Here is a 25,114-nt window from a genome sequence, read left to right as displayed (position 1 = left end):
TAATTTCTAATTTCTAATTTCTAATTTCTAATTTCTAATTTCTAATTTCTAATTTCTAATTTCTAATTTCTAATTTCTAATTTCTAATTTTTTTATTTCAAATTTCTAATTTCAAATTTCAAATTTCAAATTTCAAATTTCAAATTTCAAATTTCAAATTTCAAATTTCAAATTTCAAATTTCAAATTTCAAATTTCAAATTTCTAATTTCTAATTTCTAATTTCTAATTTCTAATTTCTAATTTCTAATTTCTAATTTCTAATTTCTAATTTCTAATTTCTAATTTCTAATTTCTAATTTCTAATTTCTAATTTCTAATTTCTAATTTCTAATTTCTAATTTCTAATTTCTAATTTCTAATTTCTAATTTCTAATTTCTAATTTCTAATTTCTAATTTCTAATTTCTAATTTCTAATTTCTAATATCTAATTTCTAATTTCTAATTTCTAATTTCTAATTTCTAATTTCTAATTTCTAATTTCTAATTTCTAATTTCTAATTTCTAATTTCTAATTTCTAATTTCTAATTTCTAATTTCTAATTTCTAATTTCTAATTTCTAATTTCTAATTTCTAATTTCTAATTTCTAATTTCTAATTTCTAATTTCTAATTTCCAATTTCCAATTTCCAATTTCCAATTTCCAATTTCCAATTTCCAATTTCCAATTTCCAATTTCCAATTTCTAATTTCTAATTTCTAATTTCTAATTTCTAATTTCTAATTTCTAATTTCTAATTTCTAATTTCTAATTTCTAATTTCTAATTTCTAATTTCTAATTTCTAATTTCTAATTTCCAATTTCTAATTTCTAATTTCTAATTTCTAATTTCTAATTTCTAATTTCTAATTTCTAATTTCTAATTTCTAATTTCTAATTTCTAATTTCTAATTTCTAATTTCTAATTTCTAATTTCTAATTTCTAATTTCTAATTTCTAATTTCTAATTTCTAATTTCTAATTTCTAATTTCTAATTTCTAATTTCTAATTTCTAATTTCTAATTTCTAATTTCTAATTTCTAATTTCTAATTTCTAATTTCTAATTTCTAATTTCTAATTTCTAATTTCTAATTTCTAATTTCTAATTTCTAATTTCTAATTTCTAATTTCTAATTTCTAATTTCTAATTTCTAATTTCTAATTTCTAATTTCTAATTTCTAATTTCTAATTTCTAATTTCTAATTTCTAATTTCTAATTTCTAATTTCTAATTTCTAATTTCTAATTTCTAATTTCTAATTTCTAATTTCTAATTTCTAATTTCTAATTTCTAATTTCTAATTTCTAATTTCTAATTTCTAATTTCTAATTTCTAATTTCTAATTTCTAATTTCTAATTTCTAATTTCTAATTTCTAATTTCTAATTTCTAATTTCTAATTTCTAATTTCTAATTTCTAATTTCTAATTTCTAATTTCTAATTTCTAATTTCTAATTTCTAATTTCTAATTTCTAATTTCTAATTTCTAATTTCTAATTTCTAATTTCTAATTTCTAATTTCTAATTTCTAATTTCTAATTTCTAATTTCTAATTTCTAATTTCTAATTTCTAATTTCTAATTTCTAATTTCTAATTTCTAATTTCTAATTTCTAATTTCTAATTTCTAATTTCTAATTTCTAATTTCTAATTTCTAATTTCTAATTTCTAATTTCTAATTTCTAATTTCTAATTTCTAATTTCTAATTTCTAATTTCTAATTTCTAATTTCTAATTTCTAATTTCTAATTTCTAATTTCTAATTTCTAATTTCTAATTTCTAATTTCTAATTTCTAATTTCTAATTTCTAATTTCTAATTTCTAATTTCTAATTTCTAATTTTTAATTTCTAATTTTTAATTTCCAATTTCTAATTTCTAATTTCTAATTTCTAATTTCTAATTTCTAATTTCTAATTTTTTTATTTCAAATTTCTAATTTCAAATTTCTAATTTCTAATTTCTAATTTCTAATTTCTAATTTCTAATTTATAATTTCTAATTTCTAATTTCTAATTTCTAATTTCTAATTTCTAATTTCTAATTTCTAATTTCTAATTTCTAATTTCTAATTTCTAATTTCTAATTTCTAATTTCTAATTTCTAATTTCTAATTTCTAATTTCTAATTTCTAATTTCTAATTTCTAATTTCTAATTTCTAATTTCTAATTTCTAATTTCTAATTTCTAATTTCTAATTTCTAATTTTTTTATTTCAAATTTCTAATTTCAAATTTCAAATTTCAAATTTCAAATTTCAAATTTCAAATTTCAAATTTCAAATTTCAAATTTCAAATTTCAAATTTCAAATTTCTAATTTCTAATTTCTAATTTCTAATTTCAAATTTCTAATTTCTAATTTCTAATTTCTAATTTCTAATTTCTAATTTCTAATTTCTAATTTCTAATTTCTAATTTCTAATTTCTAATTTCTAATTTCTAATTTCTAATTTCTAATTTCTAATTTCTAATTTCTAATTTCTAATTTCTAATTTCTAATTTCTAATTTCTAATTTCTAATTTCTAATTTCTAATTTCTAATTTCTAATTTCTAATTTCTAATTTCTAATTTCTAATTTCTAATTTCTAATTTCTAATTTCTAATTTCTAATTTCTAATTTCTAATTTCTAATTTCTAATTTCTAATATCTAATTTCTAATTTCTAATTTCTAATTTCTAATTTCTAATTTCTAATTTCTAATTTCTAATTTCTAATTTCTAATTTCTAATTTCTAATTTCTAATTTCTAATTTCTAATTTCTAATTTCTAATTTCTAATTTCTTATTTCTAATTTCTAATTTCTAATTTCTAATTTCTAATTTCTAATTTCTAATTTCTAATTTCTAATTTCTAATTTCTAATATCTAATTTCTAATTTCTAATTTCTAATTTCTAATTTCTAATTTCTAATTTCTAATTTCTAATTTCTAATTTCTAATTTCTAATTTCTAACTTCTAATTTCTAATTTCTAATTTCTAATTTCTAATTTCTAATTTCTAATTTCTAATTTCTAATTTCTAATTTCTAATTTCTAATTTCTAATTTCTAATTTCTAATTTCTAATTTCTAATTTCTAATTTCTAATTTCTAATTTCTAATTTCTAATTTCTAATTTCTAATTTCTAATTTCTAATTTCTAATTTCTAATTTCTAATTTCTAATTTCTAATTTCTAATTTCTAATTTCTAATTTCTAATTTCTAATTTCTAATTTCTAATTTCTAATTTCTAATTTCTAATTTCTAATTTCTAATTTCTAATTTCTAATTTCTAATTTCTAATTTCTAATTTCTAATTTCTAATTTCTAATTTCTAATTTCTAATTTCTAATTTCTAATTTCTAATTTCTAATTTCTAATTTCTAATTTCTAATTTCTAATTTCTAATTTCTAATTTCTAATTTCTAATTTCTAATTTCTAATTTCTAATTTCTAATTTCTAATTTCTAATTTCTAATTTCTAATTTCTAATTTCTAATTTCTAATTTCTAATTTCTAATTTCTAATTTCTAATTTCTAATTTCTAATTTCTAATTTCTAATTTCTAATTTCTAATTTCTAATTTCTAATTTCTAATTTCTAATTTCTAATTTCTAATTTCTAATTTCTAATTTCTAATTTCTAATTTCTAATTTCTAATTTCTAATTTCTAATTTCTAATTTCTAATTTCTAATTTCTAATTTCTAATTTCTAATTTCTAATTTCTAATTTCTAATTTCTAATTTCTAATTTCTAATTTCTAATTTCTAATTTCTAATTTCTAATTTCTAATTTCTAATTTCTAATTTCTAATTTCTAATTTCTAATTTCTAATTTCTAATTTCTAATTTCTAATTTCTAATTTCTAATTTCTAATTTCTAATTTCTAATTTCTAATTTTTAATTTCTAATTTTTAATTTCCAATTTCTAATTTCTAATTTCTAATTTCTAATTTCTAATTTCTAATTTTTTTATTTCAAATTTCTAATTTCAAATTTCTAATTTCTAATTTCTAATTTCTAATTTCTAATTTCTAATTTCTAATTTCTAATTTCTAATTTCTAATTTCTACTTTCTAATTTCTAATTTCTAATTTCTAATTTCTAATTTCTAATTTCTAATTTCTAATTTCTAATTTCTAATTTCTAATTTCTAATTTCTAATTTCTAATTTCTAATTTCTAATTTCTAATTTCTAATTTCTAATTTCTAATTTCTAATTTCTAATTCTAATTTTTTTATTTCAAATTTCTAATTTCAAATTTCAAATTTCAAATTTCAAATTTCAAATTTCAAATTTCAAATTTCAAATTTCAAATTTCAAATTTCAAATTTCTAATTTCTAATTTCTAATTTCTAATTTCTAATTTCTAATTTCTAATTTCTAATTTCTAATTTCTAATTTCTAATTTCTAATTTCTAATTTCTAATTTCTAATTTCTAATTTCTAATTTCTAATTTCTAATTTCTAATTTCTAATTTCTAATTTCTAATTTCTAATTTCTAATTTCTAATTTCTAATTTCTAATTTCTAATTTCTAATTTCTAATTTCTAATTTCTAATTTCTAATTTCTAATTTCTAATTTCTAATTTCTAATTTCTAATTTCTAATTTCTAATTTCTAATTTCTAATTTCTAATTTCTAATTTCTAATTTCTAATTTCTAATTTCTAATTTCTAATTTCTAATTTCTAATTTCTAATTTCTAATTTCTAATTTCTAATTTCTAATTTCTAATTTCTAATTTCTAATTTCTAATTTCTAATTTCTAATTTCTAATTTCTAATTTCTAATTTCTAATTTCTAATTTCTAATTTCTAATTTCTAATTTCTAATTTCTAATTTCTAATTTCTAATTTCTAATTTCTAATTTCTAATTTCTAATTTCTAATTTCTAATTTCTAATTTCTAATTTCTAATTTCTAATTTCTAATTTCTAATTTCTAATTTCTAATTTCTAATTTCTAATTTCTAATTTCTAATTTCTAATTTCTAATTTCTAATTTCTAATTTCTAATTTCTAATTTCTAATTTCTAATTTCTAATTTCTAATTTCTAATTTCTAATTTCTAATATCTAATTTCTAATTTCTAATTTCTAATTTCTAATTTCTAATTTCTAATTTCTAATTTCTAATTTCTAATTTCTAATTTCTAATTTCTAATTTCTAATTTCTAATTTCTAATTTCTAATTTCAAATTTTTAATTTCTAATTTCTAATTTCTAATTTCTAATTTCTAATTTCTAATTTCTATTTTCTAATTTCTAATTTCTAATTTTCTCATTTCTCATTTCTCATTTCTCATTTCTCATTTCTCATTTCTTATTTCTCATTTATAGTTTATCGTTTATCGTTCATCGTTTATCGTTTATCGTTTATCGTTTATCGCTTATCGTTTATCGTTTATCGTTTATCGCTTATCGTTTATCGTTTATCGTTTATCGTTTATCGTTTATCGTTTATCGTTTATCGTTTATCGTTTATCGTTTATCGTTTATCGTTTATCGTTTATCGTTTATCGTTTATCGTTTATCGTTTATCGTTTATCGTTTATCGTTTATCGTTTATCGTTTATCGTTTATCGTTTATCGTTTATCGTTTATCGTTTATCGTTTATCGTTTATCGTTTATCGTTTATCGTTTATCGTTTATCGTTTATCGTTTATCGTTTATCGTTTATCGTTTATCGTTTATCGTTTATCGTTTATCGTTTATCGTTTATCGTTTATCGTTTATCGTTTATCGTTTATCGTTTATCGTTTATCGTTTATCGTTTATCGTTTATCGTTTATCGTTTATCGTTTATCGTTTATCGTTATCGTTTATCGTTTATCGTTTATCGTTTATCGTTTATCGTTTATCGTTTATCGTTTATCGTTTATCGTTTATCGTTTATCGTTTATCGTTTATCGTTTATCGTTTATCGTTTATCGTTTATCGTTTATCGTTTATCGTTTTTCGTTTATCGTTTATCGTTTTTCGTTTCGTTATCGTTTATCGTTTTTCGTTTATCGTTTATCGTTTATCGTTTATCGTTTATCGTTTATCGTTTATCGTTTATCGTTTATCGTTTATCGTTTATCGTTTATCGTTTATCGTTTATCGTTTATCGTTTATCGTTTATCGTTTATCGTTTATCGTTTATCGTTTATCGTTTATCGTTTATCGTTTATCGTTTATCGTTTATCGTTTATCGTTTATCGTTTATCGTTTATCGTTTATCGTTTATCGTTTATCGTTTATCGTTTATCGTTTATCGTTTATCGTTTATCGTTATCGTTTATCGTTTATCGTTTATCGTTTATCGTTTATCGTTTATCGTTTATCGTTTATCGTTTATCGTTTATCGTTTATCGTTTATCGTTTATCGTTTATCGTTTATCGTTTATCGTTTATCGTTTATCGTTTATCGTTTATCGTTTATCGTTTATCGTTTATCGTTTATCGTTTATCGTTTATCGTTTATCGTTTATCGTTTATCGTTTATCGTTTATCGTTTATCGTTTATCGTTTATCGTTTATCGTTTATCGTTTATCGTTTATCGTTTATCGTTTATCGTTTATCGTTTATCGTTTATCGTTTATCGTTTATCGTTTATCGTTTATCGTTTATCGTTTATCGTTTATCGTTTATCGTTTATCGTTTATCGTTTATCGTTTATCGTTTATCGTTTATCGTTTATCGTTTATCGTTTATCGTTTATCGTTTATCGTTTATCGTTTATCGTTTATCGTTTATCGTTTATCGTTTATCGTTTATCGTTTATCGTTTATCGTTTATCGTTTATCGTTTATCGTTTATCGTTTATCGTTTATCGTTTATCGTTTATCGTTTATCGTTTATCGTTTATCGTTTATCGTTTATCGTTTATCGTTTATCGTTTATCGTTTATCGTTTATCGTTATCGTTTATCGTTTATCGTTTATCGTTTATCGTTTATCGTTTATCGTTTATCGTTTATCGTTTATCGTTTATCGTTTATCGTTTATCGTTTATCGTTTATCGTTTATCGTTTATCGTTTATCGTTTATCGTTTATCGTTTATCGTTTATCGTTTATCGTTTATCGTTTATCGTTTATCGTTTATCGTTTATCGTTTATCGTTTATCGTTTATCGTTTATCGTTTATCGTTTATCGTTTATCGTTTATCGTTTATCGTTTATCGTTTATCGTTTATCGTTTATCGTTTATCGTTTATCGTTTATCGTTTATCGTTTATCGTTTATCGTTTATCGTTTATCGTTTATCGTTTATCGTTTATCGTTTATCGTTTATCGTTTATCGTTTATCGTTTATCGTTTATCGTTTATCGTTTATCGTTTATCGTTTATCGTTTATCGTTTATCGTTTATCGTTTATCGTTTATCGTTTATCGTTTATCGTTTATCGTTTATCGTTTATCGTTTATCGTTTATCGTTTATCGTTTATCGTTTATCGTTTATCGTTTATCGTTTATCGTTTATCGTTTCTGATTTCTGGTATCCGGTTTCTTCTTTCAGGTGCTTCGTTTAAGATTTCGTTTTTCTGATTCTTGGTTTCTCGTATTTAGTTTCTGATTTTTTGTTTTTGGTTTCCTCTTTTCTTGATCTTATTTCACGTTTCAAACTTCTTAATATTATTATTTGTTTATTTAGTTTTAACCCTGAGAACCATTCGCCCCGATTTCTTGTTTCTAACTTCTGGTTCCGCGTTTCCAGTGTTTGATAACTAGTTTATCATTTCTGATTTCGTGTTTCTGTTATTTTTTGTATTATAAAATTTATATATTTACGTTTTCTGAACGTCAAAACTGACTTATTTTTAAGTTGATTTAATACATGAATAATGCAAATGGTATATTTTTAGGTTCTTACTACATGTAATTCCACGTCTCGCGGAAAAGGTTGAATGTTCTTACGTCAGATTTGTATCATTCTTGAAAATTCCGATTGTTTGATGGAAAACATTTTCATGAATTCAATCGCATATTGATTTTTGTGGTCTCAAAATTTCGTTCTGGTCTCTGATTTCAGGATTCTGTTTCATAGTTTTTGACCCCTGATTTCTGCTTACGGTTTCCTGCTTTTATCCCTTTGCTTTCCGCTTCCGGACTCTTTTTTATTGTTTCCGGCTGTCTGCTATCAGCTTTCTATAAATATTAAATAGGGATATTTAATATTTATATACTACCAGTTTTCCATATCTCCATATTCAGAGGATGTCCAATATTCAGAATAATCTTCATTCCAAAAGTTTCAAAATAAGATGAAAATAAAAACTGATCAAATATTATGAGAAAATTGAGAGCTGGGAGTATTGCTGATATTCACCGTTTCAGAATAAAAACAAATGCCTGCGTCGCAATACAGGAACAAAAATAAACCAAGAACAAAACATAAATCGCCAAACAGCAACCAAACCAAACCTACCGCCAACAAACGAAAAAGCCGACTCGAGCGAATTGGCACTGGTAGGTGCCGTGACCGCACTCGAGGCTACATGATGATGCTGGGGGCCACCTCCGCCGCTGCCGCTGCCACTGCCGCTGTGACCACTGCTAAAGGGCGAGGGCGAGGCCGACGAAAGCGACGATGTCGAAGTATGCGTGCTAAAGCTGCCGGCAAAGGTGCGCTGCTTCGGTGAACAGTCGCGAGATGGTGCCGCCATCACACGGGCGAAACGAGCTGCTGGGCGGCGCCGAGAAGTGGAGGGAGGGGGGTTCCCAACTGAAGTTGCGCAGCAGATGCGAGAGAAGCGCGGACGAAGCGTATAAACGGGGAAATAAAAGCATAAAGCCGTAAGAGCAAAGTTAAGCTACTTAGTCGTTAAGCTTCCATCGAAAGCTTTGGTTTTTTTGCTGTGCAGAAGGAGCTTCGAGTTTGGTGCGCGGCGTGTGAATCGTCGAATGTTTTTTAACTAATACGTTAAGGTGCTAGTGATTGATTATTTCAATAAACATACATCCAATTATTTTTGTATTTCGCCAGGAAACATTGAAACTCCAAACTCCTTCTACTAGCAAACCATAGAAGCAAAGCGAAAACCTCACAAGCGTGTTATTTCTTCTGCAGGGTTTCTAATGATAAACGAATAAATATCAGCAGAACAAGCAGAACAGTGTTGATAACTGCTTCCTTCTTAAAACAGGTTATAAATTATTGAACATATGTTCAAGTTATGGTGTAGCTAAATTCCACAGGCACTTGCTGTTGTTAAGAAGTTTTACTTGTAATTAGTTGTGTTGTGTGTATATCGAATAATCTCATCTAAAAAATAAACTAACAAATTTCAGCTCTATTTCAAAGAAACAAAATGCGAAAAGGCCTAATCCTTATACTATGTTTCGAGGATCTTCAAAATATTGGCTTGTTAGATGTATTTACTGAACTCATAATGCTAATATCCAAATCTCCTTTAAATAATTCAGGCGGATTTATTCGGAAAAGTATATGCAAACTGCTTTAAGATTTCACTAAAGCGACATATGAAGAATTCGTTTACAGCTGCGGTGCTCTTTTCTATTTGTATTGTGTAACTCCGAATGTCTTATGCCAAAAACAGAATAGAACCTGATGCAAATAATGTCTAATTGTTTTTGTGTGAAGGATTTGAGAGCTATAAGAATTAAATAAGTGTATGTGTGACATATTTGTCATAATAAAAGTGATTGAACGTGCAGAACAAAAATATGTATTGTAAATTTTCTTTTTCACCATTGTTATGCACTATAAAAACCAGTCACGTATTAGAGAAAATCAACTGTCAACTTCTAGTGGATTGTTTGTTTGAAATCGGTAGAGTTTTCGTTTTTACTGTGCACAACAAAAGGCAAATTTTGAACTCAAACAATGTAATTTGAGTTTACATGGGCTAAAACAAAAGCGATTCAAAATGTTGGAAAGAAGGTAAGGCAAAGAAAATGTGGAAGAACCTACATTAGATTGAGTTCGCCCTTTGCGTTTTTTCGCTCCAATAGTGGTCTGTTGTTGTGATGGTTGTGCTGGTGGGAGGTGATAGTTGGTGTTGTTTAGCGCCAAGTGGGTACAATGTGTATTGTTCGCGACGACCGGAATTGCGTGTATTTTCAGATTAGCAGTTGTACGTATTCATTTCAGAGACGAATTGTGAATTTAAGACAACCTGAGCACATGCCGCTTTATGACCGAAATCGAGATGTTGTGTGTCGCTTTGTTTGCTTATCTGACCGGTGGTATTTGGTGAATGGAGTCTTGTTTGCCTATGGAAGTGTATGCAGATGAAGGTTGAAGAATTTTGTTAGCTTAATTTTTAACGGATTGTAAATCGCGCTGGCTTCACTAGACTTCGAACTAAACTGGGAGATATCACTTTCGATTCACGCATTTAAGACAACTAAATTTTACAAACTAAACTAAAATGTCAGTAGCCAATCAAACGGACCTGTAAGTAAAAAGGGCGAGAAAAAGAAACGCTTAGCTTAATTTGGACAATGTACGAAAAATGAGCAAACAAGAAACTCTATCACTGAAAATCAAACTACTCGTAAATGAACGAATACACTCACAGTCACGGTAACGAAATTTAATGCATAGAGTACTCCAATTTATTTACAAAAGTTATCTCTCATAACAAACGCTGAGTTTAATTGGTATTATTTACATTACTGAAAACAATCCTTCCGCGACTAATCCTGTTATTAAAATAAATCCTTTTTCACATCGCAAAAATTTGATTCCTTTTCAAATTGTTACTTTCACTGTTTTTTTCGATGAAGGAGTAACACATCACTGTAATTACACTACTGACACAACTGTACTGGAAATTGCAATACTGGATTCCTACAACAACATACGGCACTTGAAAAAAAAGTGAAACACAGTACAACATCCAACAAAAAGGTGTTAAATTTATTCATGTCAAGTAAAGGCGCAACACATTCTGAGAACGAAAGAATAGAGGGTGGAAACAGAAAAAAAACCACAGTGAAAAGTGTCACACAATCACAGGGATCAGGCGGAGTGAAAAAGGATTGTGACCGTACCCGCAGCCTTGCCAAGTCGGAATCCGAGTGTCACTTTTTATTGTGTTTTTTTTTTCTTGCGGTATGGACACGGTTGGCACTGGTGATGGTGTCGATTGGTACACATTATTCATGCTGAGTGCAGATTTCACAGGAACGGAAATACAGGACGTGAGTGATCGGATCGGTGCCGGAAGAATATGTGTGCGATAATAATGGCTTGCTTGGACAATGTGAGTCATAATTATAAGGACGGGCATACTTTGTAGTTTGTATTTCACATTACATCAAATTAAGTTTCGACTTAGGAATTCCAAAAATCGTGACAAAAAAATTTTTACGAAATCCTTCATTAAACCCCTTTTCTACAGAGAGACTATTAAAACACTATTCAATAATAAAACTTTCTTAACATAAACGATTTTCGTCATAGAATAATAAAATACGAAGTTTGTTCAAAAAGTATCGCAAATTTTGAATTTTTGCAGGCTACATTTGTTCGATCTCTTGGTAGCGTAATGTTGGTGCTCATGACCCTCACTTATGTTGACAATTCTGTCCATTTCGAATGTCCAGTAGGGTGGGATAAAATTTTGATTTCAGCTCCACCAAACGTTTTGTGTTCCTTTTAGGTCCCATAAGAACTATGTAAAATTTTAGCTCTATCGGTAAAACTCTATTTTCGCGCCCGAAGTTTAAAGTTTGTATGGGATGTAGTATGGGGAAATCGATTTTTTACAAAAAAAAAATCGGTTAGAGATCAATCTATAAAGCAGAGGTGGAAATAAGCCCATTTTGCGCACGAAAATGTGAATCAAGATTTCCAATTGTCAAAAAACCGAACACCGTGAATAAAGAAATTGGGCAACAAAACTAAAATTGAAATTATTTTCTAAATTGTGGAAACTGTATATTACACGGAGTAGTAGCAGACCTTATGCATATTGCGCTTAGATAAATTTGTTCTCTTTCTTAGAAGACAACCAAGCGCAAGCGAAGAACTCGTTTGCGCATTTATGTTCCGCGGCAGAAATGAATGTACAACGTTTCGTACGGTCTTAACACATTTAGCCAAGAACGATGTTCAAGTGACTTAACTCTCCGAAAAGTCCCCGATAACAATATAACATTTATACAATTTTGTAAGAATATTAAACCCTACATTTTTGCAGTTGTGTTTTCTGAGATTTGTTTAATTGCTTTCCTTGGCGTACGGCGCAATTGTTAATGATCGGGTTTTCAAATATGGGGAACTTAAAATTCATTTGAAATTGTTTGCGTTATCATACATAAAAACCATTCAAAAATGATCTAGAATTAAATTTAGTAATCCCGTTAGTAGTTTTAATTATATTAAAATGCTTTTCAAATAATATCGATAATTGAAGTATTTTTTACACTTTGATTCCGAAAAATATTTTAATAGACATATATTATCGAACTTAATTCGTCATGAATATCTAGATTTCAAAATCTTTTAGATCGCAAAAAAGTTAATTTGGTGGTTGCAAGCGCATATGTTTAACTAATACGGCAAACAACTTTGAATTTGTTAGATAAAATACATAACATTCAATATGTGGAATGAATCCCGCTGCCGTGAGAAACCCGTATTTGGTTTCCATGCAAAAATCAAAATGATTTTAAACGTTTTCTGCTCTGGAAAGTCCAAGTCCGGTTTTTGGTGTAAAAATCTAATATTAAATAAATCCAAAATGGAACTTGTATCGATCAGTTTTCACGAACTTACAACGTATTTACGGTTCAAAACTAAGTTATTATGAATTGAATTTTTTTTTTTGTTTTTTTTTTGTTTCAATTATAGAGGCTTTAACATTAATGTTTCCTTTCTGCAATTCCAGAATTAAGAGACTTTTAACCTTATGGTTTTACACCTCTCCGGATCAAAAAAAGAGGTTATAAACTTTCAAAACTGGTCTCACACATACATTTGAAATTGTCTTTTATGTCGAATATATAAACGGAATCACGAACATATTTAAAAAAAAGTGGCGTGTTTTATTATTCTGGGCATTTGACGGAACGCTTTGCTGAGAATCTACTAATAGTTGAGGTATCATTTTTTCAAATTGTTGCTTCTAATTAGAAAACGATACCCATGTGTAAAAGATCCTGCAGTAGAATTCTTGAACTTTGCAGTCAGTGAAACTGTTAACTACGAAGATACTCTTGAATCAGGGCTGGAAAAATCAAGATCTACAAATCATCAAATCGTAATCACTAGCGAAGATGATCGTTTGTGATCTTTCCCAATAAAGATCACTCCTGATCTATTTTTTTAAGAACAGTTGATAAGTGATCTTTGAATCGCATTGTTCAAAATCAATACTGATATTCCGTTAAAACAAAATCGGTAGTGATTTTGAGTTACTATTATCAGTGATTCCTGTAAGATGAATTCACTGGACGATTCGATCAGCTTTGAGCACTGTGGAAGATAATATTAGCAAGATCAGACATGAGTGCCGATTGATTTACGTCTAAAATCGTTGATCCCGATGAGGGGTGTGAACGTTAGTGACAACAGTAATCATACAGAATTTTTTAACTAAGGATAATGCGTGTCAATGAGACCTTTAAAATCGTGGAAAATCAGCGATTTAGTATCTTTGGGAAGTTTAGTGATGGGTGATAAGGAATATTCAAGGAGCATGTTCATCAATGCTCAAATTGGAGAAAATTGTCAATTTGTAACTTTCAGGAATGCTCCTTTGACAGTCCTTATCACCAGAGTTGGGAAAAAATCGGTTCCGTTACGGCACGATTTACGAAGTTTCAACACATTAGTAAAAATATACCACATCAAGTAGTGATTAAAGCGACAAAAGACTTTATTTATATTTTTTTAAACCCAATATTACCCTATTTTTACATGAATTTGTAACAGGAACGCAGCATTAGGTGCAGCGTTTGAATGGTGCGTATCAATTGGCGTAGCAAAATCCTGCACTCCTGTTTCTTCTGTGTATGATATTTAGACTAAATAGGGTAATATTATTCAGCTGGACAGCCTGCTTTGTGATTCTACATGTTTTCCTCATCATTATAATTATTATTGTTCGCAGCATGTATGTTAATATTATTTATTGTTTTCATTGATGATATTACTGCACCACAACGGTATTGATGAATAAATTTCAAATACATCACGAAGCATGGAATTCCGATGCGACCGACGGAATGAACTCACCTAACGAGCCTAAAATTTTTGATATGGGATAATGCATATACGAGAAAATTAAACGGTAATCAGTTTTGACGTTTACGTCACGTATACCATTATATCATCAGAACCGTAAGCGGCAGCCATTTGAACTTCAAACCTGTTTAATGAACACAGAGTAGCATTAAAACGAGCCTAACTTTGTTGAAATGTTATTTCCGAACCAGACAGTGATACTGATAACGATGAAGACATTTTGAAATTCTAAGTAAAACCAAAATTTATCTTATCGAAAATCATTCGTTTCAAAATTCATTATAATATCCACAATAGATATGAGATATGAAAAGATAATACCGACTATTTTTATTTACTGTGAATCAAAAAAATTGCTTATTTCCACCCCTGCTATAAAGTCCAAAAATCAGCGCATACGTCACTTTCGTAGAGATTTTAACGAGGATGCAAACCTTCGAAGACCACAGAACAAATTTGGAACATACTTTCCAGGTATAAAATGCCTCCCCCCTACGTTTGTGAAATTTTTCCATTTTCATATTATGGTAGTTTTTCACCTCAAAATTAGCGGAAAATTTAGCCCAAGATCGCGTTTTTTGCTTAAATATTCCACGAACTGTTCAAAAATTAAAATAATAACTTGAGAATGACGGAGGAGGGAGAAAAACTCGTACGTATTCTACCCCGAGTTATAAGGAGTGTATCGATAAGTAGTTAGCAACATTCAAACGGTTATTACTCTGAAATGGCTTAATTTCTTGCAGCGTGTTTTGTGGTGACATGTTTGTTTGCATGTCAATAACAGCTGCGCTATCGATTGGTTTCGGTACGGTTTATCGTTTCAATGATGAGTCGAATTGATCCGGAAACGCGAAAGAAAATTCTGCACACTTGGTGCTCAGAAAGTGGTGTCACGTACAACGAAATTGCAAAAAGGGTGAAAGTGCACCACACCAGTGTCAAAAATACTATCGAGAAGTTCGGTAAGACCCTTTCCATGACGGATTTCCCCGATCCGGTAGGAAAACGGGTCCCAGCCAGCCCGGCCGGGACTTCAAAGTGATTGAGTACATCAAGAAAAACCCATCGGTGTCGACGCGGGATTTGGCCAAGCAGTTCAACACCAGCATCGGAATGGTTCAACGGATCAAAGTTCGGAACTCCCTGAAAACGTACAATAAATAGAAGGTGCCGAAAAAGTCCCTGGTACAGAAAGTTCAGGCCAAAACAAGAGCGCGAAAACTGAATAACCGGATTCTACAGAATAAAGACGGATGCATCCTGATCGACGACGAAACCTACGCCAAGGAAGACTCTCGAGCGCTGTCCGGACCGCAATATTATACGATGTACCAGGACCTGGAAGACGCTGTCACCACGGTGACGATGGAAAAGTTTGGGCAGAAGATGTTGGTCTGGCAATCAATTTGTACCTGTGGTTTGCGGTCGTCAATTTTCTTCACGAAGGGCACAATTAACCCTAAGGTGTACGAGGAAGAATGTTTGAAGAAGAGAATACTGCCACTGTACAGAGAGCATAAGGCTCCTCCTCTCTTCTGGCTGGATTTGGCTTCAGCCCACTACGCCAACTCCGTTCTACAGTGGTTGTCAAAAAATAATGTACAATTCGTGGAAAAGGAAATCAACCCACCGAACTGCCCGGATCTTCGGCCAATTGAAAGGTATTGGGCAATTGTCAAGCGGCACTTTCGGAAGGAAGGTACAGTGTCCCAAAATATGCAGGAGTTAAAAAAACTGGACAGCTGCCACTAAAAAAGTCACAACAGTAACTGTGCAGAATTTAATGAAGAATGTCAAGTCCAAAGTGCGAGCGTTCCACAGAAACTAGGTTTTTCTTCAATATAATCAGTGAAATGCATAAAAATGTAGTTTTTCTACAATATATCGAAAACTGATGTCAAAATATGTTTTTTTCGCTTTTTTATTCAATAATCAATGTTGCTAACTACTTTTCGATACACTCCTTAGGATGATATGCACCAACAAATGGAAAAAAATGTGCACTCACTTTTTTCAGACAGTCATCTCCAGCCAGACCGATTTTCATAAACTTAACCTGCTATTAATTTCATTTAGATCCAACTTTCGGTTCCGGAGTTACATGGTAATATGTGAAAATTAGAGAAAAAGTGTGCATTCAATTTTCTCTAAAACGGCTCAACTGATTTTCACAAACCAAGATTCAAATGAAATGTCTTATAGTTTCCTAAAAACTTCTATAATCCGGATCCGGAACTAAAGCGTGATAAGTAGAAAATTACCAATTTCATTAGTATTTTTCCACGAACGATAATCAAAAACAGATTGCAGAGCTGGTTAGTTTGTGGGCATAAATACTCAATTCGGCACTACTGGTGCCCCCTCTTTCTGTTCCGGAAGCCTCAAAAGTGGTGAAGAAAAACTCCAAAAATAGAACTCACTTCGATTTCTCTGCGATGCTCAAACCAATTTTCACAAATCTTGCTTTGAATTGAAACTCTTTAAAGCTACTGTGAAATTTCATTTGGATCCAACTTCCAGTTCCGCAGTTACAGGGCGATGAGTGTTCAAGTTTTCAAATCGCCATATAGATTGAAAATATGTACAACACCGAAAGAAGAAGAAAAGCACAAAACGAATGATGCGTTCTTTGTTCTATTTCGTACACATTATTAAGAAACGGTTACGGATGTCTGCTACTGGTGTGTGATATTGGTAAAAGACGGTGCTGCGGTTGATAAAAATTTTAGCTATTCTACGGTAAGTGCGACCGAAAGAATAAACGAATGTCATTGAATTCAAATTTATTTGAAAAATATTCAATTTTCACAGCCAGTAGGGCAGTAATACCGTTCCAGTTCCGGTTTCGGAAGAACTGGAAATGGTGATTGAAAACTGCAAAAAAGATCTCACTCGCTTTCCTTCAAGATGGCCACATCGATTTTCACAAACTAATAGGTTCAAAGGAAGTTTCATAAAGAATTCCTTAATTTTGTGTGGATACTACTTCCAGTTCCAGAACCACAGGGTAAACAAGATTTGTAGAGTTTGTTAGGTTATGTCCGAATAAGCTTTCCTATTTCTATTCAATGAACAGTTGTTTTACCGAATTCCTCAGTAATATTTATGATGTTATAAGAACTATGAGAAAGGCATCATTACACCACTAGGTGGATTAAAACAGGTTTTTGGGTGTCATTCTACACAAATATTAAATGGAAGTAAACGTGAATATTGATGAGTTCTTAACAGAAGAGAAGTTGATTAAAAAGAATATGTCATTGGTTTTCAGGGTTCATTTGAAATGTTCACGTCAATTTGTTTCCTCTTTCCGCAGAAACGAGAAGTAATCCTCGACCACATTTTAAAAAAATCATGTAAAATTCTCTAAAACTAAAGTTCGATTTAAAGTGTATTTTTCAAACAATTAGAGACATTAGTTTCCAATACTTAAAACTTTTTGATGTAAAATCGCATTAAAAGTAATAAAATAACAAAATCCTCCACAATTCTATTAGATATATACAACCAGAGGTTCAAACACACTTACTACAACACAATCACGAGAGTGCCTATCCAAGAACATCCGGAACACATGCTTTTCCGCACCAGTGAGTCACGTTACTAATCTAATTATCCTGAGCATTTATGCCACATCGAATTACGCGAGAAACAGTTTCTCGGAACATGCACAGGAATGCGAAATGTAGCTTCAAAACAACGCAACAGCGAATCATGCATACAATACCACGTGGTAAACATTTATCCTTGTTGATTGGCCTATAATGATCCCACGCATCGGTTACTCACCTGGCAAAGAGAGGAAGAAAAGACGAAAATGGAAACGGTTAGTACTATTACATTAACCAGTGCTGAAAACATGAGTGCCAATCAAATGGCCGCACAGGTAGGCCAGCAGCCAAGTGGTACACCGATCAAATTTTTCGTTTTTATTTAGCTCCATCACCCAATTGGCTGTGGCTTCATTGCCCACCAACCAAACAACTGATGACACCTTCGGACAAACAGAGGCGGTAAGCAGTTTAATTCGATTGGATGAAACAACGCCGTCCCTGTTATTCGATTATTCATTTTTTCATCACGAACCCACGCTTCCCCGCTGGGAATTACGCAGAATGCGATTTGGCGTCCTTCAACCGGGACTAAATTGAATTAATGTGCTTTCCATCAACCTACGGAGCAATCCTTCACCAGGTCCGGTAGATCGGTCTGTGCGAGATTGAAGGAAATTGAATGTCTTGAGATGAGGTACTCGCAGGAACCAACTGCTACGGATGCTACAAAAAGTTGCCCTATATATATTTCCGATGTTTATGAAATAACCTTTCCATCTTACTTTTCCCCGTTCTATTTCCTGCCCATATAAATATAAGATTGGCACTGGAAACGGCTGCACGGAGCAGAGACGCCGTCAATTCTGTCATCTTGTGTCGAAAGCAATCGAAGCAAGTAGCTCTTGGAATGTTCGCTTCCTCGAGCCGATGAAGGTTGCTGGAAACTTGAACCAATAACTTACATAAACGTTGCTTGAATTACGAATCCTGCCGGTATGAGATTTACTTCAAGGAATAGTATACAGTTTTTCGTACGATATGATTGAAGTTTATTTCAAACAGATGTCAGTTGGGAATTAAGTTCTCGGTGGTATTTCAAAAAAAATTGGCTGCAAATTACTTTCCAACCACTTTTTTATAGGGCCGACAAGAATCTCCCAAATGGAACTTTAATTTGACGTTCGTTTTGAAAAAAAACACATTTTCACTGCTGCAGCAGCAGCACCACCGGCTTTTCCGGAACGTGACTGGTTATCTCATGCCGTTCTGTGGTTTCGTTACATTCTCCGTATAGGACGAGCTGGAAAAAAAATTACGACCCGAAACTGCAAAATAAGCCCAATTTAACTACCTCGCCCGGCAGTCCTGTCCTCCGGAACTTTTCCGGTGTGTGTGCAATCTATTTCGGACGTCTCGAGCCCAAAGCACTTACATAAAACTGTCTCACTGAGTGGGGATTTTGTGCAGTTCGAAGGATGACAAAAACCCATAAATGTCCCAAAGTTAGACACACAAAGTCGTAATCCAATCGTATAAGGTACGGAAAACGAACAGAAAAAGTAGTCACTTCCGGCGATGTTTCGTGACATATTGCAACGGGGCTGCCATGGTTTTCCCTGGGCTGTGTTTATACAAGATAATACATTTGGTTTAAATGTTCCGGTCGGTCAGTCAGAAGATGTAACCGTTGCGTAATCGGTCGAACTTGATCCAGCCAGCACCAGAGCAGTTTCTCGTAAACTTACATTTGCATGATAGTTTCGTATCAGAATATCACAAAATTCGTAACAAAAGCAAATGCCATTTTTACTTGATTTGATAGTAAAGAAAAACGAACAAACGGAAACTATTAGCTTCCGCAGGAAAGTAATTCAAATAATAGATCTTGTCAGTAATGATGAAAGTTTTCTATTCAGAACGAGCTGACGCTGTTGATCGAAGTCAAAGTAAAAGGGTTCAATAAAGGCAGAAAAGTTCTAAAAAGTTGCTAATATTAAAACACATTTCTATTCTACAACTGACTCCATATATGTACAAAACTCTATGACGAAAGCTATAATTGGCATTTACGATACTTTTGAAACAGTAAACTCCAACTCGTGCCGTTTTCCGACACGGTTGACATTTTCTCAAAACCCCATCGGCACCCACCTGCTGAAAAATGCCAATCGAGATGAAGGTTGTGCCATGTGGTTACTGTCAGAAACAGAAAAATCCAGTCGAGTTGCCTCAAATGAAGTGGCAATCGATCACTTGGCATTCGTGTATCCCATCGGAAAAGTGCTCCGTGCTTCCACGCTGTGGAAAGGGATTGTACAAATTTGTGAGCTCGTTATTGAACAAGAAAGCAGTTTATGGTGCTTTTTATTTCTTTGAATCCAACATTAACACATGCATCGAAAGCGATCTCCAGCGATGTGTTTTGTATATATTTTTGTATAATATTTGAGAATATTAAACAACAATACCCGCTTTTTCATGACTTCCAATTTTCTCATAGGAAATTTTTCATTTTCGTCCAGATTCAACTTCTGGATCCGATATAACGGGGTGATATGCTCGAAAACATGCAAAAAATATGCACTCACTTTCCTTCGATACGGCAGGAACTGATTTTCACAAATGGAAAGACTTAGGATCCCGAAAAATATTGCTGAAGTTTATTTGGATCCGTATTCCGGCCCTAGAATTACAGGTTGAATTACAATTTCAAGAGTGTTTTGTAATAAGAGACTATGTGAAGGAAAACGAATTTCTTAAAACTGGTTAGTAAATTTCATTTTTATAGTTTAGCTTGTAAAACTCGTCAGTTGATTACCAGAGCAAAGCCTTGGTATTACATTCCTTCTGCGGAATTGACCTTCTGTTTCAACATACCTCGAAGCCGATTCATAGAGTGCAGAACCGTGCTACGATCTTACTGACACTAAGAATCCTAGCTCATATAGGAAAACAAAGCTCAATTACCAATTTGGAAAAATTCCCATTCTCTCACATGGTCTCTTATTACAAAACACTCTTGAATTTGTAATTCAACCAGAAATTCCAGAGCCGGAAGTCGGATCGAAATAAACTTCCGAAATTTTTTACAGGATTCTAAGTTCTTCTATTAGTGAAAATCAATTCTGCCAAATACACACAGATTAAGATCAGATTATGGGAAGCATCAGGAATAATGGCCAGAAAAACCGGAAATAATGGAACTCACAAAGAATTTTTCAAGATGGCTGCACCAATCATCATTATATTAGATTTAAAAAAAACCTGTTTCAATCCACCTAGTGGTGTAATGATGCCTTTCTCATATTACTAATAACATCAAAAATTTTACTGTGGAGTTCGCAAAAACAACTGTTCATTGAATAGAAATAAGAAAGTTTGTTAGGACTTAATCTAACAAACTCTACAAATCCTGTTTACCCTGTAGTTCCGAAACCCGGGTAGGTGTAAATAGCAAACAAAGGTCAAAATAATAACAAATTTTACCATCATATCTTGGCTTGATGTTTCTGTGTTGTCAGAGCGATATTTGATATTTTCGTGATATTTCATCAAGGGATCAAGACATTGTACAATATCTATTCAACATTAAAATTAGTTATAATATCTTATTCCGTTATTGATGAGCTATTTCAATTTCATTAAGTAAATTGACCCAGTAGTTTTATTTTCAAATAAAATACCATTGAATAAACTGCATCAGAATCAGATAAAAGAAATACTTAAGATATTACTCTATTCTAAATGCTAGATTATAAAATAATTATCAAATTCATCTTCTATAAATATTTTGTTCTTGGTTTGATATTACAATGACAGAATTTTTTATTTTGTTGCTATTTTCCCATGCAAGCTTTGATATGATTTTTGATATTTTAACTCTTATTTCAAACTAAATAATGTTAATTTCTACCATTGAGATGTTTGATTTTAATGACAGAATTTGGTATTGGTTTGCAAATCACTTCTACCCGGGAACCGAAAGAAGTATTCACAACAAATTTAGGAATTCCGTATGAAACTGTAAGACTTTTCCTTTGAACCTTTGAATAAGTTTGTGAAAATCGATTTATCCACCTTGAAGGAAAGTGAGTGAGACCCTTTTGAAGTTTTTAATCACCATTTCCAATTCTTCCGAAACCGGATTCACATGAACGGAATAGCCGAAGTTGGTTTGTTTGCCAGCAACAAACATGACCTAAAAATTGGAACAGTTTTGAACCTAGTTGAACCTAGACTTACTATCTCATGCTCTATTTCGATTAAATCAATTAAACGAAATATAACAAACGAAGCGAAACTGCGTTTTTGTTACTTCTGCATATGTAAGTCTAGCCAAACAACATGAATCAGCAGCATGTAGTAGGATTATTATTTTTATTGTTATTATTGACATCATTACACCACCGGCACAGTATTATTGCACTACAGGATGTGAAAATTTCATATTTTATCAAATAAATTTGAATTTTACATTCGTTTATTCTTTCGGTCGTACTGATCATAACATAGCTATATTTTTTATCAACCGCAGCACCGTCTTTTACTAATATTACACACTAGTAGCAGACATCCATAACCGTTTCGATTTATTCATAGCGTGTACGAAACAGAACAAAGCACGCATCGTTTGTCTTGTGTTTTCTTCTTCTCTCGGTGTGGTACATATTGTCATTCTATATGGCAATACGTAAACTTTGACACTCATCGCCCTGTAACAGCGGAAGCGAAGGTCGGATCCGGATGAAATTTCACAGTAGCTTAAAAAATAATATGAGCTTTACTCCAAATCAAGATATGTGAAAATCGGTTCAAGCATCGCAGAGAAATCGAAGAGAGTTCCATTTTTTATGTTTTCCTGCACCACTTTCGGTGCTTCCGGAACAGGAAAAGGGGGGACCAGTAGTGCCGAATTAAGCTTGAATGCCCACAAATCAACAAGCTCTGCAGCCTAGTAAAATTCTAGAAGACAGTTTTATGGGGTTTGTACCTGTTTTTGACCATCGTTTGTGAAAAAATACTAATGAAATTGGTAATTTTCCACTTATCATGCTTTAGTTCCGGTGACCTTTCATTTGAATCTTAGTTTGTAAAAATCGGTTGAGCTATTTCAGAGAAAATTGAGTGCAAACTTTTTCTCAAATTCTCACATATTACCATGTAACTCCGGAACCGGAAGTCGAAATGAAATTCAATAGCAAACTATGGGACCATAAGACCTTTTATTTGAATCTTAGTTTGTGAAAATCGGCTCAGCCATTTTTGGAAAAAGTGAGTGTATATTTTTTCATTTTTTTGTGCATTTTTTCCTATATCTGTGGAAACGAAAGTCGGATCGGGATGAAATTTAATAGCAGGCTATGGCATCATGAGACCTTTCTTTTGAATCGAAGTTTCTGAAAATCGGTTCAGCCTTCTTCGAGAAAAGTGAGTGCATATTTTTGTTACACACACACACACACACACACACACACACACACACACACACACACACACACACACACACACACACACACACACATTGTTTCAGTTCGTCGAGCTGAGTCGAATGGTATAGGACATTCGGCCCTCGGGGCCTCGGTTAAAAAGTCGGTTTTCACAGTGATTGCATAGCCTTTCTGTATAAGAAAGGCGAAAAGGTTTCAAAATTCTTTTTCTTGTCGTTCATTGAAACATGTTTTTCGTTAGGATAATTTCTGAAACGAATCCCGATCGGATGCACATAACAAAATCATAACACAAGTATATCAACAGTTGATATACTTAACAATTTGTGTTATTTTGAGATAATTAACAAATGAAAACAGTTGAAAGTTAAAACATAGGATAACAATATAATAACAAAATCAGTAATGATGTTTTATTTTCATTTGCAAGACTCATTGATTGAAAAAAACGAGTTCTTCCGTTTCTTCATATCAAAATATAATGATCAGAATTTCAAAAAACTAAAAGAAGAAACCAGATAACTAAATAAATTATTCATGTAATAAAAAAATCATTCAACAATTTTGGATTCAAACGATGCTAAAAGTTGGCTGTGATATAGTTTTTCTGTGTTCAATTTACTATCTAATTTATTACAACTATTGTTATATCTGTTACGATTTTGTTCCCGCTAGTCGTTTTTGTTATGATTTTTGCTATTTTAACAGTTTACCAGCCAAAAATATTTCAAAATTTGTTACAAAATATTTCTGATATAAATTACTCCAGTTGTTATAATTCTGTTATTACCATCTGTTCGGGATTTGAGCTGAATTTTTACACAAATTCTTTTCACATATTATTTCGGTTCATAAAAAAACGCCTTTTGTTGGTTACTTCACTGATGCTTTCATATCTTCGAATTGATTTTCTAACTCGGTTCATAATCCTATATACTAAGACTGCATTCTGTTGCTCGGTATTTTTTTTTTTTTGACGAAAACTTTCGGTAATCAATAGAAATCACCGCTATTTCGGTAGATGAATTTCATTTTATAACAATTATGCAAATTTTTACCTGACGATCAATTTTACGTAAGTTTTCATTACAGAATTCTGTAAATAGCTATACAATTCATACGGTAAACCCGAAGTCGCCGAGTACGGTAAAAACCATACCGTCCGTAAGGTAAAATTATCTTACAATAACCGAACTTCTGGGAATACTGATTATCATGAAAACTAACTGTCAAACAGTTATTAAATTTTTCAGTTAATGTCTTTTTATTAACCAAATGAAAAAAAAACTTGAAGGGAATGATGTACAAGTGCACAAGTTTTTAAATAATAATAATTTAAATAATAAAATAATTTCATATCAGTATGTCCACTTGCTGCCGAAAATCCAGTCAAATTCAGAATTTTAACGAAAAGTAAAAAAACTCCTACTACTTAGGGAAGGGCGAGTGCCCGGGCGCAACGTTTTCAGGGGGCGGTAAACCAATCCTTGGGACTTTTATTTTTGCTCGTCCAAGTCATCTGAGTTTTTTTTGCTCACTAAACCAACGATGGGCGGCAAATCTTATTTTGCCCAGGGCACCAAATTTCCTCGGTACACCACTGAAATTATCGAAATTATTGTTGTTTGACTATTCAGCAATAACCGAACGATCAGTAATCAATTCAATTACCTAACTGATTACCGAACGTTGAAGCTGTTGAAAAGTCGGTAAAAAATTAAAACCGAATCCTGCGATATTTTCTAAGTGTGTATATTAGCACTCAAACGAGCTCAAGCTTGCAGAAATCGGCTTGGTTATTTTCGAGAATAAAGAGCAGAGATTATCCCAGCCAGATCAGCCCGGGTTGTCAGTTCAATGCACAGAGCGCTGGTCTTACAAGCCAGCGGCCGTATGTTCGAGCCCCAACCTGGAAGGATTGATTCTTAGTGTCAGTAAAAT

The 25,114-nt window shown here is 31.1% G+C and overlaps 1 protein-coding gene across 5 annotated transcripts in view; it reads right to left on the bottom strand.

Annotated features, from left to right (window-relative positions):
• LOC131430093 (TLD domain-containing protein 2) overlaps positions 1-25,114 on the bottom strand; it is a 514,027-nt gene that overhangs the window by 425,196 nt on the left and 63,717 nt on the right. Inside the window, exons 2-3 of one of the 5 annotated variants that reach the window (XM_058594764.1) lie at positions 9,886-10,369; positions 8,380-8,676 (exon numbers count right to left, since the gene is read on the bottom strand). The exons of 2 other annotated variants lie outside the window; for them this stretch is intronic. In XM_058594764.1, coding sequence (XP_058450747.1) covers positions 8,380-8,617 — 238 coding nt within the window. In that variant the 5' untranslated portion in view covers positions 8,618-8,676; positions 9,886-10,369. The remainder of the gene's footprint in view (positions 1-8,379; positions 8,677-9,885; positions 10,370-25,114) is intronic. 2 more of the 5 variants (XM_058594767.1, XM_058594765.1) reach the window with 2 other exon arrangements.

Source organism: Malaya genurostris, chromosome 2 (assembly GCF_030247185.1).
Source record: "Malaya genurostris strain Urasoe2022 chromosome 2, Malgen_1.1, whole genome shotgun sequence".
Classification (NCBI taxonomy): Eukaryota; Metazoa; Arthropoda; class Insecta; order Diptera; family Culicidae; genus Malaya; species Malaya genurostris.
This window is presented reverse-complemented; position numbering and strand designations above follow the sequence as displayed.